Source organism: Rhamphochromis longiceps, linkage group LG19 (assembly GCF_057381845.1).
Source record: "Rhamphochromis longiceps isolate RC_006_pf linkage group LG19, R_longiceps_female_GT1.1, whole genome shotgun sequence".
Lineage (NCBI taxonomy): Eukaryota > Metazoa > Chordata > Actinopteri > Cichliformes > Cichlidae > Rhamphochromis > Rhamphochromis longiceps.
In genome coordinates, this window is record NC_140575.1 from 3,446,742 (window position 1) to 3,463,743 (window position 17,002).

At 39.3% G+C, this 17,002-nt stretch overlaps 1 protein-coding gene and 1 long non-coding RNA gene across 3 annotated transcripts in view; one reads left to right on the forward strand and one right to left on the reverse strand.

The window, feature by feature from the left end:
- The window catches only part of LOC146646030 (uncharacterized), a 136,739-nt gene that overhangs the window by 81,864 nt on the left and 37,873 nt on the right, over positions 1 to 17,002 (reverse strand). The gene's annotated exons all lie outside the window — the stretch shown is intronic.
- Positions 3,534 to 12,987, forward strand: gpr135 (G protein-coupled receptor 135). Of its 2 annotated transcripts, none has more exons than XM_085392156.1 (2): positions 3,534 to 4,178; positions 8,177 to 12,987. In XM_085392156.1, the coding sequence occupies exon 2, from the start codon at positions 8,187 to 8,189 to the stop codon at positions 9,519 to 9,521; it is 1,335 nt and encodes a 444-aa protein (XP_085248282.1). In that variant the 5' UTR covers positions 3,534 to 4,178; positions 8,177 to 8,186; the 3' UTR covers positions 9,522 to 12,987. The 2 variants fall into 2 exon arrangements, with proteins under 2 accessions (XP_085248282.1, XP_085248281.1); XM_085392155.1 differs by having other exon boundaries at positions 3,534 to 4,039.

A 17,002-nucleotide genomic window follows, 5' to 3' on the forward strand; every position in this document is an offset into this window, starting at 1 on the left:
ATACAGGTCATTGTTCAAAAATGTTTTGCTTATTTCTTTGATTGAAGAGAAAGTGTACAGTACATACAGTAAGATCAGCCTTAATTTAGTTTTACTTATTGAACACTCAATTATATATTAGATTATATATTATATATTAGAAATTTGTTATAAAATAAAATAAGCTTACCATAAAATAATCTTGTCAATTTAACATATAGTAGTCAAATACAATTAACACAAAAAGTTCATGTCTGATAAACAAGTGGTTTCTATAAATATTTGACCAGAATGAAAAACATAACAACAACATAAAGCCATGTTCATGTTACCAGAAAAATGTGTGCAGGTATAACATAAAAAACTAAGGTTAACCAAACATAACTTAATTTCGTGCAACCGATGTACTTTTTTTTTTTTATGTTTATCCCACTGATTATTTTTTTCAGTGTGGGATCCTGTTTGTCCGTGATTTAAACAGCCCAGCGCTGCTCCCGACGAAGGGAAAACCAATTCTGCAGGGGAGACCTACCTCGGCACTTGTGCAGGTGAAGCCAAAGGGAAGATATGCTTCACCATATTTTCTAGTCTTTGGCTTAGAATGAAGTTGGTTTGGAAACATATTCAGCTATGCTTCATCTCCTGCTTTGTGTTTCTGTAGGCGCCCTGTGTTAGCAGTGTACAAGCGTTTTGTTCCCCCCCCCCCCCCCTTGTCATCCCGCGCCCCCCTCTGCCATGGCTCTGCGGGGCCCCACACTTTGGGAAGGTCTGCGGTAGCACATGATTCTCCTTATGGGGACCTAGTGATGGCCCGCTTGAAGCTGACGCTCCGGTGCGTGTGTCAAAAAAATCAACACACTGCTTCAGAAGCACTGTGTCGAAGCTTGATTCGTTTAGCCAGAGTCACGTGATCAGTGACGTCCGAAGCTTCATTTAGAACCTAACTGCTTCGGTATCTGATTCAACAGAAGCGAATCATTCGCGGGATTTGTGGAGTGTTTTGATGGTGACAGATAGCAAACCACTGATATTTTAACTGAGTGATTTGGAGCCAGCGAGGAATAGAGGAGGTTCTGTTGTGTGGGAGTATTTTGAGTTGACTTTGGTCAATCGGGTGGGTTTTCCAGCTTTGCGTTCTTGTTGTTTGCTTTTGTTTTGTGCGTGTTTATTTTATCTGACAACGGGAAAAACGTAAAATGTCAAAAATCTGCTTTTCATAATATAAATATTATTAAATATCTTTAGAAAGACTTCTATTTGACTCTTTACATTTAATGTTATAAAAAGATACATTTTGTTTGAAATAATCTTAAACTGTTAGTCTGCAAAATGTGCAGCAGTTTAATTTATTTATTCTCTTTAGCTGAGAGTTTGTGGGACCCAGGTAGACTGTATAACTGCATCTCTACCAGTTTCTCTGCACTCCAGCCTCTTCTGTTCCATGTGAAAGGATTTTCCTTAAGGCAGGAGAAATGATCTAAATATAAAAGGAACAGGTTCGGCCATCGCACAGTGGAACAAATGTTCTTCTTAAATACAAATGGAAGAGGGTTACCTTAAATGCATCATGTTTTTAATTTGCAAGTTCACAATCAATTCTACCCCCAGGTCAAAAATATGTATAGGAAAATTTCCCTAATGTAATATTATTTATAAAAAAAATACCCGTCTACCGATTAACTGCATAAGTACATGGAGGCGGGACCTCACAGCAGAAGCATAATGTGTGTTGTACATTATTATATGTATATTATATGTAACGTGGTATTTTTCAATTATTGTATTTACCAACATCAAGACGTCACAAGCAAAGAAAGACCACGCCATGGTGCATGTTTAAACAAGGAGAGTTTACTGGTCAAAATTATTTATTAAAGAAATTAACAACATTTTTGTCACCCCAAAAAATACACGTTTAAAGCAACACAACGGTGGCCCAATATTAGACAGCATTCCACTCTGTAGAGTGGGCAATCATTACTCAGCAGTTGGTTTTATTTTGTGGATTCAAGCTGCCCTTCATATTTTTGGCCACCAGATGTCACCAGAGAGGACTTGTGTTGAAAAGCTTGGAGTAATGAACCGTTTTTCAATACAAGCTTCAATGTTTCAGAAAGCTTCATTCATCACTACGGGGACCTGATATGTCTAATATGCTGCTGAGAATATAGCCCAGAAGAAGCGTATAGTGTAGGTTTTATTTTGGAAAGAGCCATTTCTCTGTAATAAACTCTCTTTTCCAAAGATGAGTGATTTCTCGATCAGATAGAGTTATTGTTTTTATAACTTTTTTGTTTCAGCAACATTAAATTTAAAAACTGTACGTTTGAGTTAAAATATATATTTATAATTTTAATAAATGACAAATTAAAAAAGCATGAACATTTTTTTTGTATCGAAAAAATATCAAACCGTGACACCAAAGTATCGACCCGAACCGTGAATTTTGTGTATCGTTGCACCCCTAGAAAGGAGCCCTTCCCGACCCAGCAGCAACAGGTGATGCCACAGCAAAAGGCCTCTAAGTGGACAACCAAGTTAGATTAAGCAGATAAAACATCCACAAATTCTGTGCAATGGCAACAACATACATACCATGTCAATGCACCTGTTCACATGCAGCCGACCAAGCAGCGAGCGACAACAGAAGCCAGGAAATTTGCAACATGTTCGCTCAGGGATTGAGAACGGGCCGGAAATTTGACCGTCAGTGAGCATAGAGAGGGAGGTGACAGAGCCTCCTTATATACACAGCGCCCCTGCTGGCACTAGGTCAGCATATTCAAAACGGGCATGTTACTCATTGAGAGCAGGCTTAAACCATCCTGCTACATCATGTCAATATTGTGAAAAAATCAGAGGAATTCTTCCAGCACCTTGTTGAATTTATACTATAAATTTAAAAAAGTCAGTTCGGAAGGAAAAAGGGGTCTAGCCTGCTACTAATGAAGTGGCCAGTGTAGCAGTGATTCCTTGTTTATAAAAGCCAAAAATAAAATGCATGATTTCAGCATTGTATAATCTTATATAGCTTTGGGAGGGAAACAGCTTTGTTGTGCTATCTGCTTATTTCGGATGACCCCGCAAAAGTCTGCTGACAGTCCAAGTTTTTGGACACTTGCCCACAAATAAAATACAGAATTACCAAAGTGAAAAGAAAAGTGCTATACTGCATTACTGAAGCTCATATGATCAAGGTTAAGAAATTGTTTCATGTTCTTGTTTTTAATTCAAGGCGCTCAGTCCCCTGCTATCCTCTCCTTGCCGAACACCCGTTCTTCCCTTTTATCAAGATCTACTGTGTGTGTGTGTGTGTGTGTGTGTGTGTGTGTGTGTGTGTGTGTGTGTGTGTGTGTGTGTGTGTGTGTGTGTGTGTGTGTGTGTGTGTGTGAGGGAATATTAGCGTGTATTTCGCCTCTGATAATTATGCCATTAAGTATGGGCTCAGATGGTGCAAAATTGCACACAGGTTGCCATAGCAACTTTATGAGACGTCGGTCCAAGTTTTGAGCACGTTCAAACAAGGCGTGGCTTCTTCGAGTGAGTGAGCGAGAGATGGGTCATAGTAGAGAAGCTGAGAGACGCGATGGATGCTGGAGCCGTCCTGCTCTCGTTTACAGTCCGTTTATTGCGCCTTCGGTCTCAGTTTATTAACACCGTCCTTAAATCAACCAACAACATGGCTACGGTGGTCTTCCTCCGACGATTTATTTTATTTTATTTTTTGAGTTAATTTTTTCATAGCGACGCTGAACACAACGGTGATAGAAGAAGAAGATAGACCGAATTTGTTCTCCATACAAAGGCTTGGAGAGGCCCACATCTCAACATCATGATCTAGCACATGCCTAGGACTGCTCGTAGGTGCTTTTGGACGGACGTGTGATGGTTTTCCTGGATATGGAGCCTGCTGTGTGCTGTAAGGATCAGAGCAAGGAAAAGGCTCGATGGACTCTGCTGAAAACAGCTCAGGACACATCCGTATAACTGGCGTTTGGAGCGAAATGACTAACACAAAGGCATCGCTTGTTTGTGTGGACAGTGTAAGAAAACGACTGAGGTAAAAGGAGGAAAATACTGAACAAATAAAGACTTCACAAGCAAATAGCGAGCTTTAGACTATTGACATGGCTGCACCTCAAACGTACAAGGCTGTGAACCAGTCCGCCTATTTAACAGATAGGAGGAAAACATAACAGGTGAGGACTAAACGTATTTAGCTGATATTCAGTTTAATGATGTTTAATTAAAGATTTTGTTTCTAATAGCACAAGGGTACAACTGCTAACTAGCTTTGTAGTATAGTAAACAGATTTTCTTTTAATATTCCAACACTACCTTAGAAGTTATGTCTTTTCCAAATCACTGTAGCTACGGGGGTATACTTTAAAAAAAGTTACCAATATGAAAAAAAAGAAGCAAAAAAATGACAGAGGGAAGCACAAACTCATCGACAGATATGCATTTCAATTTGAAATGTGTATTATGTGTATTTATTAATGCATTAAATAAAAACAGGCAACAGGTGGCTCCACTTTGAACTAGCATCTTACAGTTTTGATCAAACAGTGAATCCCAGTTTGATTCTGTAGAAAGTTCTTTCTTACTGTATAAACTTTATAAACAAAGAAAGGAAATGCAAAACATCTCAAACAAAATGATCTACAAAACTAAAACAAAACGGAGCAGGAGGCTTATCCAGATAAGCTTGTCGACAATTTCTTAATTAAAATGGTTACTATATACAAATATACATATACAAATGCATAGATGTGCATCCATGTGTACAGATACATCTTTGAACCTACAGACAAATACTTTTTCATATCACCAATATAATGATATTCTCATTCTATACAATAGCACAGCTCATAACGTGAATACCTAATCTTTCATTTTTATACACATAAAATATGTATTGCTTATATTTATCTTAAATTGTGCAATATTTTTACTTTCTTTAATTTCTTTGTCTGGGCTGTTCGACAAAGTCACTCCACAAACTGATATGCACGTTTTTAAGAGCGTTGGCTGCACATGGCTGCTTTAAATTGCATTTTCTGCTCACGCCGTACCTTCCCTCTCTATTCTTAAATAAATTCTGAATATTACTTGGAAACATAGTATTTCTTGTTTTGAACATCACCTGTGTGGTTTTAAATTGTACTAAATTCATGAATTTCATAACTTGTGGTTTCAAAAAAGGTTTATTTGTGTGTTCACAATCCCAAACATTGTGTCCTTATTGCTCTTTTTTGCATCGTGCATATTTTTTGTAAAGAAGTTGTTCTGTGTTGTGTAACAGCTAAAACAGATTCATATAACAGGAAGGCTATAACGGCAAGAATATGTACTGATGATGCTTTCCTGGAGTCAATCTAAGAACCACTCAATGAGGTCATAGTCCTTAAAGCTGGGCTTTATTTCATGCAGGTCACTGTGGAGCGTTATTGAAATGGCTTTTACGTAAAGACAGAAAGGCAGCAGGCATGGAGTGCTCACAGAGCTATTTACAATCAAAAAATGTCCAACAAAATGGACCATACCACTATTAAGCAGCCAGTGTAACAGTGGCGTGGTCCATGTGGTTTCCTTTCCCGTGTTGATGGTCTTGGAGACAGTGAGAATAAAGACCACGATTAAATGAGTTACCAGCAGCTACTTTAGCAATCATTAAACCAACATAGAGACTCTAATCTAAAACTGTGTCTGAAGCAAGGGATGTGGCTTTTTTTTTCCTTCCTTCATTAACAGAGTTGCCTTTGAGGACGGGCCTGCAGGATAGTGTGCCTTTTCCATCTTTTATGCCTTCATAGAAATAAACACCCATGCAAATTTTCATGAGACTGTCACCAAAATGCAGCAGCCAACTGAGTGAATCGAGAGCAGAAAGTTACTGATGCACTCCATTTACACAAGGAATAGCACCGATAACCAACGGCATCGACAGAACTGATATGAATTCTTAGAACTGACTGCTATTAGTGGTGTAGTGACACATTCAGGCCTTTTACAACAGCTCACCCAGGGGATGAAACAAAAATACAATAACGCTTGTTAAACATGAATTTTTTTTATCAAATTAAACTATAGTGTTGCTAATTAGTTTTATTCACATTTCTTTATATTTAACAAAATAATTTGTTGATCTAATGTAAGGCCATGTGAAACCTTTCAAAGGCCTTCTTTGCACCTAAAGACAGAAAAGCTTTTTTTGGTTTTTTATTAATGTTATATACCATGCCTTCCATTTCTCAGTTTTTTGTTTGACCAGGACTAGTGTAAAGTCTTTATATAATGCTTTAACAAAAAAAAATTTAATTATACAACTCAGTTTGAAAACCATCTGGTCCCACTTGTTTGCAGATTTTATACTTAACACCTAATTCCAATTTCTTCTTTGGCAATTTCTGCTACAGGTGTTCATCAATTGCTCTAAAGATTCAGTTTATTTCAACAGGCTCTGTAATAGTAATGTCGTTTTCTCTGGTCCCCTCCCCAATCAGACCAGGAGTGACATGTTTAGCCGCATGTTCTCCTTAAATTGCTGGCTGTCTGAGTGGTCTCCAAAAAACCATGTGGGCTTCACAGATAATTGGGAAACTTTCTGGAGGAAACCTGGTCTTGTTAGGAGAGATGGCATCCATCCCACTTTGGATGGAGCAGCTCTCATTTCTAGAAATCTGGCCAAATTTATGACCCTCCCCCCCAAAAAAAGAATAAAAAAAAATATGACTATCCAGAGTCCAGGAAACAGAGTTTCAGTCTTAGGCTGTGTCCCAATCCAGCGACCGCACGCTGTAGTATGAGAAGTGTGGAAGTGCAAGGCTTGTGAAATGGGACGGTCTGGCCTTCGTCAGGCTGCTCAGGTTGCCTAGCAACCTTGATACTAACTGCAAGAAACGTTTCATACAGCTTTGTGTGACAGAAATGAAGGAGAAAAATGTTTTTTTGTTCATTCATTTTTTTTATGACATCACTGTGATTAGTTGAGTATCTGAGGCTGAGACCACGGGACTGTAAAACATGATTGTTGGGCTTCATTTCTGTGCTGAACAGTCATTTCAAGATTAGTTAGTAAATAACAATTAGCTGATGTTGTTCATTAGACTAAAGTCATCTGACTTTTCTCAAATCTCACTTACATATAATATGGCCAATATTATATTCATTTATTACAGCAGTAATAAATCATAATAATCTGACAATAATAATAATCTGACATATGTGTAAAAAGAAAATGTAGGAGCTGTGATAACTGTGTCTGATAGAATGAAGAGTAGACTGATATATGAAATATTCCTTTATTGGGTGAGAAAATCAGACCATGTCATAACTGCTGTAAGTCACACAGAATAGATATCAGAGCCTTAAACAGGCTGACTTCTGCTAAATGGGTCAAACTGGGCAGAAAGTCTACAAACACATAACATCCTTATAGAATATAATGTGACACTATAGATCAACTTAGCTCAGAATATATATTAAACCCAAGTTAGTACAAACATCGCTAAAGTCACATAACTTTGCCGACATGTGGCCAACAGGAATGTTTTAATGTTCTACATTATTAAACATTCGCACATAAATAAGTGACATAATATTCAGTACTTACTTTTAAAAGTTTACTCTTCAGCCGCTCCGCTTCAGCTGTCTGCCGTATTTTTCAGCAAAATTATCCACACCCGCCGCCGCGCTATGAATTGTGGGATATATGGGACCACGAAGTGTACACCGGAACACACTTCAAATTTGGGGAAATCGACGGCGCATTTGGAGTACACTTTGGATTGGGAGAGCCGTCGTCACGACGCTGTGACGTAATAGGTCTCAAAATGCGTGCGGTCGCTGGATTGGGACTCAGCCTTACACGCCTCTATGCAGCTTCTCTCCTCCTGCTACCCCCCCAAAACCCCATCTCCATTGAGACTGTGTCAGCTCCCAAACAGACAAAAAACAAACTAAAAACCAGCAAAAACAACTTAAACATAAAAATCCAGTATCCACATCTGAACCAAAGAGTAAAACAGTGAAATGTGGATTATTACATGTTAGGTCTCTCCTCCAAGTCTGTTAGTAAATGATTAATAATTGATCAACACATCGATTTACTCTGCCTTACAGAAACCTGGTTGCAGCAGTGAAAACTTTGTGTCCACAGTTTTTTGAACAATAATTTCTCCATCTTGTTCTTTAGGGTTATTTCCATGGTGACCAACCTCATGGCTACCGCTACAGAGACCATAGTGCAAACCACAGGAAACCTGTCAGACCATAAAGACCAAAGAGGAAGTGAATTTGGTCGTACCCATCAGGAACTAAACCCGTCTGTGCTGAGTGCTGCTGAGAGTAACTCTGTTCTCCATGGAATCATAGTGGCAGCTCAGGCACTGATACTGCTGTCTGTATTCCTTCTCTCCTGTCTTGGTAACTCAGCAGTTGTCGTCGTTATCATCAAGCACAGGCAACTTCGAACAGTGACTAATGCTTTTATCATGTCGCTGTCGCTATCGGACTTCCTCACGGCTGTCTTGTGTCTGCCATTCTCTTTTGTTATGCTTTTCAGTAAGGATGGAGTCTGGATGTTTGGGGATCGTTTCTGTGTTGCCAATGGGTGTTTGAACACCTGCTTTGGTATTATCGCCACCCTGACAATGACTTTGATATCCTTTGATAGGTACTATTCCATTGTCAGACAACCACAGGCTAAAATAGGCAGACAGAAAGCAGCCCAGTTATTGATTGCAGTGTGGATAACTGCTGTCATTTTCTCTCTGCCTTGGTATCTGGTAATCCGAACACCTAAAGAAATCCACAAGCAAGGTTTTTACCACTGCATGTATGTGTTCCACTCTGGCACCTCACTCATGGGAACAGCTTATAGCATCTGTCTGATCATTGTATGTTATTTATTGCCTTTTTGCCTGATGTGTTTTTGCCATTACAACATTTGTAAGACTGTTCGGCTCTCAGAAATACGAGTCAGGCCTGTGACCACATATGCATACTTACTTCGATTTTACAGTGAAATGCGAACAGCCACCACAGTTCTGATAATGATTGTTTTCGTTATTTTTTGCCGGGGGCCATATTGTCTAATGGGGCTAGTTACTGCTATAGGGGACTACACATTTAATCCTGCAATGGACACAGTGGCCATTTGGCTAGCTTGGGCAAATGGAGCCATTAACCCTCTGATCTATGCTCTGAGGAACCCAAATATAGCCATGTTACTGGGACGCAGTAGAGAGGAGGGCTATCGGACCAGAAATATTGCTGCATACCTCTCCAGCCAAACTCAGAACCACGAGGCCCGGTTTAACAATGCAGAGAGGATAAAAGATCGCTACCTGAGTCGCGCAGGGCTTAACAGCCAGCTGTTGACTTCGAGTCCTGGAAAAACAGGAGGGGGAGGAGAAGTGTCAATGTGGGCTTGTAAAAACCCTGCTGTGTACTTCTGTAAGGACACTCAGCAAAATACTGCATCACTGCCAAACTCAGTTGGCGCTCAAAAGACAAAGAGACCTGACACGAGCCTTTGAGATTGTAGAGTTTGCATTATCTAAGAGTTGGTTTCATCATAAGTGTTATTGCTATGAATCAAGATTTGTTTTAAAGACTTGATACTGTGTATGACTCCTGAGACCAAAACTCTTATGTTTATGATTAACATTGTGCTCCAGGTATGAACAACACAAAGAATAATTTGAGTTGTTCATACTAAAATGATCATATTTACACTGTGCAAGTATCATCTTGGATGATACCATTAGGTCCTCTCAAACATACTCATTTAAACTGACTGAAATGAGTATGTTCTTGTTCTGTGACACAGAATGCTAAAGGGTGCAAAATAGCTCATGTCTGAGTTTGAACATCTTTATATCTGTCCTTAATCTTAAATGTGCCACACAGCATATGTACTGTTCACGTCATTTCCCCTGTCCTCACCAGCAAATTAACATTGTCTATTGTTTGTTTAGCATATTAAAGCAACATAATTAGATGCCACTCTCCTAATATCCCTACCTATCAGTGGCTCCAACATGACTTTAGTTGGAGCCACTGATAGGTCAGTCAGACCAGGAAGTAGCATTGTGGCATTTTTCCACAAATGCTTCAAAAAGATATTCATTACAGAGCTGGCTATCAAACTGCTACTCTGGGGAAGCCTGTTAATGCGCCCGTTAACACGCAGCATACTACTGCCATGCAGTAACAATGGCTCATAAACCACAATGTGAGCCTGCTAGATTGTGAACACAACATATTCAGTAAATAATTCTACGACTGATTTCTCCTCTAAGCCTCTCTTGTGATGAATTTAGTGTTATAATAAAATTGATAGTTGAGTATAGGTAGTAGGCATTAGCCTCCTGTTGCGTGGCCTGTCAGCTCTTCACCGGCTATAGCCGGTGTAACACTGACCTCAAAAGTACTTTCCGAAGGTAAAATATGTGAACTTCTGAATAATGCACACTTGTAAATTTAAACAGCATGTGGTATCTACAAACATTTGTGTACAATGATGGTACAGCTTCTGAAATACTGATGTTTTAAAGTCCATAAAATTAAAATACTAAAGAAAAGAAAAAGGGTCTTATTAAATCTCCAAAAGTTGATTCTGTTCATCTGGACGTAGCGTCCAGATGAACAGAATCAACTTTTGGAGATTTACTTACCTGGATGATTGAGATGCATCAAGAGGTGTTACTAAATGTGTATGTGCTACATTGTTAGTAGCCTTTGTGTACTTTTTTTTTTTTTTTTAAATGAGGTGGCATTTCTGAATTATTTCCTGACTCAGATATTTTAGTTCCCAGCGTTACAAAGCAGTCACACATGATCCTTACCTTGTGAGAGACCGGCATTTCAATACAGTATACTTACATGTATTCTAATGATGGTGATGCCACTCTCATATACACCAAAAGAATTGATTTCCTGAAGTAAATGCAGTGTGAATAGATAGATGAATGTTTTGAGCTGAAATGTAATAATTTCTAACTGATAAGTTAGAAATGTTGAATGAGCTGAAATACAAATCATTCAGCTAAAAGTGCAGAACTGTTGAAAGTTCACATAGAAGTTGGAAAGTAGCTGGACACCTTTAAAATGTACAGTACATTAGAAAAAGCTGACTAATGACAAAAGAAAATTTAGAGTCAGAAACCATCTGAATGAATATTGAAAGCTCACATTCTTTAAATCACTAGAAGTGTGGAATTGTGTATTTTAAATTTCTAAACTGAAGCATCTTAAATTCTTAAAATAAAAACAATATTTGCATGTCTGCTCTAATCCGCTGTGTGTGTAGATCAGTGGCTTCTTCTGAAACTGAAGTGATGGACAACAGCCTCTTGCCAGAGGACAATGTGATAAACAGTTCATGTGAGGGGTCGTCAGCATCGTCTTAGTAGAGATGATGACGTGCTGCTTTCTGCTTTTGTTGCTTCCTCTCAAACAGGAAGTCAGAGATCCACCTGAAAGTGGGACTAAAGTCCTGAAAAAGTAGCCTGGCATAAGTTCCCGCAGAGTCCAGATTCTCTGTCGAGAAAGAGCTCATTCAAATCTTTGGAAAGTTATCAACTGACACTAATGAACCGTGTGTGTGTGTGTGTGTGTGTGTGTGTGTGTGTGTGTGTGTGTGTGTGTGTGTGTGTGGGTGCATGTGAGTGTGTGTTTTTGTGACCTCCTGCCCCCAAAAAGGTCATAAAAGCAGGAAGTTTACTAAACAAGAAAACAGAACCCTCACATAGGATGTCCCATAATAAAACACTAGAGCCTCCCCCACCAACAAACTGGCTGGGGAGGTGGTCAGAAACAGATCCTACAGTTTGAACCAAGACTTATAAATTTAAGTACAATAATGGCAACATTTAACAATTTGACTCCAACATAAGCCATAATTCAATTCAATTCAATTTTATTTATACAGCGCCAAATCACAACAAAAGTCGCCTCAAGGTGCTTTATATTGTAAAGTAGATCCTACAATAATACATACAGAGAAAAACCCAACAATCATATGACCCCCTATGAGCAGCACTTTGGCGACAGTGGGAAGGAAAAACTCCCTTTTAACAGGAAGAAACCTCCGACAGAACCAGGGTCAGGGAGGGGCGGGGCCATCTGCTGCGACCAGTTGGGGTGAGAGAGGAAGACAGGATAAAGACATGCTGTGGAAGAGAGACAGAGATTAATAACAAGTATGATTCAATGCAGAGAGGTCTGTTAACACATAGTGAGTGAGAAAGGTGACTGGAAAGGAGTAATAAAGCAGTGACGTAGACGTTACACTGCTCTGTCATGGTGAAGAGAGAACCGAGCGTAATCTATGGTGATGAGCTTTATGGATAGTGACGGAAAGAATGAGATGAAATGAGGAAAGGCGCTTTCTCCAATGGGTGGCTGTGCTTTTCCTTATCAACTTACTAAACCATCCATTAGTACTGGTACTACACTAAAGCCTATTAAATACAACAACCAACCCATAATTATTTTAGACGTGTAACATTACAATAGTTGCTGTTACATTCCCTAGGATGATATTAGTTTTTACTTTGTGAAATAATGTCTGGTGTTTTGTCTAAGCGCCACCTCCTCCTGATTAGGAGCTGTTGCCTGAATCAAGCCAATCAGAAATCAGCAGAGCCCCATATAAAGTCCATGGAGCTGTGTTTCTGGTCCTTCTGGCCATTGTGACTGCCATACGTGTGCAGGCTTACATACCTTTGGAATTGTATGTGTATCTTATGTGACTGTGGCCAGACTGCCTGTAGGGGAGAGCTGCCTTTGCTTTGTGAATCCTTGTTTTCTCCTGTTTATGTGCTGGTTAGGTAGGTTATTGTTGTAGGTTGTATATTTGTTTTCTTTGGAATTAGGTAAGTTCCTTTTATTTTCTATTAGGGATGTTTTGTCTGTTATGTTGGCTTTAGCTCTCCCTGAAGTTAAATGTCAGTCTGAACTAGAGCATTAAACTAGGAGGAAATAAACCTTTAAAAACTGCCATCTTGACTCCTCAATCACTGCTTTAACTTTATATTAGTCCATCCTATCCCTAGCCTGATAGCTAAAGTTAACTTTAAAAGGCAGTTACAATTGATATCTTTAATTCACATGTTTTTTCATATACATTTCTAAGTCAGCACAAACTAACTACTTGGCCAAGCTTAAAATAAATTCAATTATATTAAGATTACTATCTCAAGTTATCCTACATCATACCTTATGAACAAATCATCTCAGTCAAATCAGGCCTGGAAAGGTGGAAGAATGGACCATAGAGTTTTCACCTCCTTACCTATGAAATAAGCATGATGAAAAGGACTTAGGTCCTATGAACTTTTAAGGATGTTTTGTTTATGGCAAATATCACAAATATCATTATTTTGGACACAAACTGTAATCTTGATTATTTAACAAGGTGATTAAGTTAAACATTTACTCAACTTTAAAAATATATATTTCTAAACAATTAAATTTCCTGAAATTTAAATTCAAATAAAAGAATTACCATCTAGCCCTGCAGGCTGGTCAAAAAATTCTCTCCACCACTTCTTGTCGGTTGGTTAGCTATCACCAGTTTGTCCATCTGTACCTGGAAGTCCCATAGGATCTTAGCTCAGTCATTGTGAACCACCCTAGGGGGCATACCCCTTTTAGACCTAGGTACTTCCAGGTTATACTTAGCACAAATGTTCCTGTACACCAGCCACCAGCCGCTGTATGTCGTTCTTACTAGTACAGCCAGGTTCTGCTATGGTTCCCTAGCAACTATGAAATTAGTGGCTAATAATGTTTTATACAGCATTGTTTCGGGTGGCTGTGGCTCAGGTGGTAGAGCAGCTCAGCTACTGATCGGTGGTTCGATCCTTGGCTTCCCCAGTCTGCATGCCAAATATCCTTGGGCAAGATACTAACCCCAAGTTGCCCTCCGATGCGTTCATCGTGTGAATGTAGTTTAGTTTGCACTTATGTTTAGAAGTAAATGGGTGAATGAGGCATGTTGTATACAGCGCTTTGAGTACTCCGGGAGAGTAGAAAAGCGCTGTATAAGAATCAGACCATTTACCATGTTTTACATAAATAAAGCAGGAAATCTTCATTTTATCTAATTTGTCTTACTTTAGTTGACATGTTTCATTGGTATAAAATGCATCTGAGGCTGAGAGACCATGGGACTGTAAAAACATGATTAGGCTGCAACAGTAAATTTAACATTAGCTAGTAAACAGCAGTTAGCTAATGTAGTTCATGAGACTAGAGTCTGTTACACTTTGGTATTATAATGGAAATATAATATGGCCATCATTACATTTTTTATTTTAACATATGAAATATATTTAATCCAAATTTTACAACAGCGAAATGTAACTCTGTTTCAAATACTGAAGTTTAGTAAAAATTCAAGGTGCATTTATTTCTGTTTGATATCACTCTTTATCTTCTCACAAACAAATATGTCACAGCTTATATACGGCTGTATTATATATACACTACCAGTCAAAAGTGTGGACACACCTTCTCATTTAATGGACTTTCTTTATTTTAATGACTATTTACATTGGAAAATTCTCAGTGAATGCATCAAAACTATGTAGTAAACAAAAAAGTGTGAAAAAACATGTTTCATATTTTAGATTCTTCAAATTGGTCACACTTTGCTTTGATTACTGCTTTGCACACTCTTGGCATTTGCTCAGTGACTCGATGAGGTTCATTCATTGATGCCTTCAGCAAAATTCTGCAACATTAATAGTAATGAACATACAGAAAAACCATTAAATGAGAAGGTGCGTACAAACTTTTGACTGGTTTTGACTTGTTCTTTAGCACCACTCCATTTATCTAAAACATTTTAGTTCAGGGGCCACATGGAGAAAAGTCTATTCTCAAGTGGGCCGGACTGGTAAAATCATTGTATATATAACTTAAAAACAACAACTTCAGATTGTTTTCTTTGTTTTAATACGATCAACATAAAAATAAAGCTAGAGCCTGCGGACAGTATGTTCAAAATAGTACAGGCACAACATAGCTAATAATCATAAAACATCTCAAGTTATTTGAAAATTCTGAGGACAAAGAACAAGCACACAGTGCCTCAGTGATTCACAGAACTGTTTCACAGATCACAGAACTACATCAGGGTGTCTCTTGCAGCACTTTCAGTGGGGTTGCATAGTTTATTTGACTCCTGATACCTGGCATCTTTTAGCTTTCACCAGCTCATCAATATCAGGCTTCACATCCTGAGCGGCAGCTAACTTCAGGATGTGATTCAAGTGCCTGTGCGTGAGCCTTGAGCGCAGTTTTGTTTTATTTATGCTCATTACAGAGAAAACTTGCTCACAAAGATACGCGGTTCTGAATATGCACAACAGTTTTGCAGCGAGGGCTGTCAAGTTGGGGTAACCTGGCAAGAGATTCTGATAGAATGTGTTCAAGCCAGCTGCGGCAAATTTGCCCTTCAAATCCGAGTCACGCTGCAAGTCTATTATTTCAAGTTGGATCCGGACGGGCAGATCAAAGGGATTCACGGTGAACGGCGAGCAAAAAACTTTGAAGTCTTTCCCCAGTTCACCAAAAATCTGAAATCGTTGCTCAAACTCTAGTAACAGTCCCGTTATTTTATCTTTAAACCGCTTCATATCTGCCACACTTTGGAAGTGAGCTGCATCACCACCAGCGAGCTGCGTCTCCCACAATAACAGCATCAACTTGAAAGAACGTATGCTGTCATAATACTGCGTGACAACTTTGTTGCGTCCTTGCAGCTGTTTGTTCAAGTTATTCAGGTGCTCTGTAACATCCACCATAAATGCAAGGTGCTGCATCCATTCTGCAGAATGAAATTCTAACACTGGTTTGCCCTTTTCTTCCATAAACTGTTCAATTTCTTCTCGTAAATCAAAGAAACGCCTCAGCACAGCACCTCGGCTCAACCATCTTACCTCAGTGTGGTAACGCAGGCCATAGATGTGGTCTTTCTCTCTGAGAAGACTGTCAAACTGACGGTGATTGAGGCTTCTGGATGAAATTAACAGTTTGGATGACCACCTTCATGACGTTATCTATTTTCAGTGACTTGCAACACAAAGCCTCCTGGTGCCAAATACAGTGAAAAGTCCAAAAACCACGTCCTCCATTTGCAGATTGCACTTTATCTCTGAACTTTTTTACAACGCCTGCTTTCTTCCCGATCATTGAGGGCGCACCATCTGTAGCCAGGCTGACAGCGCGGGACCAGTCCACTCCGACCCTGTCCAGCGCGCCGACAGCTGCGGTCGTTGTATCTGTCATCGGTACCAACTCCACGAACTCCTCGGTGACGGTCAATGTGTCATCAACTCTGCGGATGAAAATTGCCAGTTGTGCAACATCTGTAATGTCCGTGCCTTCATCAATTGCAACTGAAAACACAATAGATGACTTTATTTTTGGCTTCAACTGGCTGTCCAAGTCCGCTGAAAGATCAGAAATCCTGTCGGCAACTGTGTTTCTTGTCAGGCTGATATTTGCAAAGGCCTGGCGCTTTTCAGGGCACACAATCTCCGATGCCTTCATCATACATGTTTTTACAAATTCACCCTCACTAAATGGTTTTGAAGCTAGTGTAATGTCGTTAGCAACGAGGTAGCTAGCTTTCACTGCAGCATCACTGATGCCTCGGCTGTGAGTAAACACAGACTGCTGTTTCTTCAGACCCGCCAACAGTTCATTCACCTTCTCTCTTCTCCGCTGTCCTTGAAAGTTGTCATATTTGTCGGCATGAAGACTCACATAGCGGCGATGGAGGTTATATTCTTTCAGCACTTCAACATGCTGGGAACACACCAAACATACAGCTTTCCCATTCACTTCCGTGAATAAATAGGAGGATGACCATTTTTCTTGGAACACTCTGGATCCACTTTTCTCTTTTTTGACAGAGACATATTGCACATCAGGTTTAAATTTTGCGGGCAAAACAAAGTAGCTCACAATTGCTATTGCACCATCCAATGGACACAATTGGAAC

Coding starts and splice junctions, on each gene's coding strand:
- gpr135 (XM_085392155.1), top strand. CDS start 3,927: ATGGACTCTGCTGAAAACAGCTCAGGACACATCCGTATAACTGGCGTT. Junction 4,040..8,176: donor AGTGTAAGAAAACGACTGAG/GTAAAAGGAGGA, acceptor CTTGTTCTTTAG/GGTTATTTCCATGGTGACCA.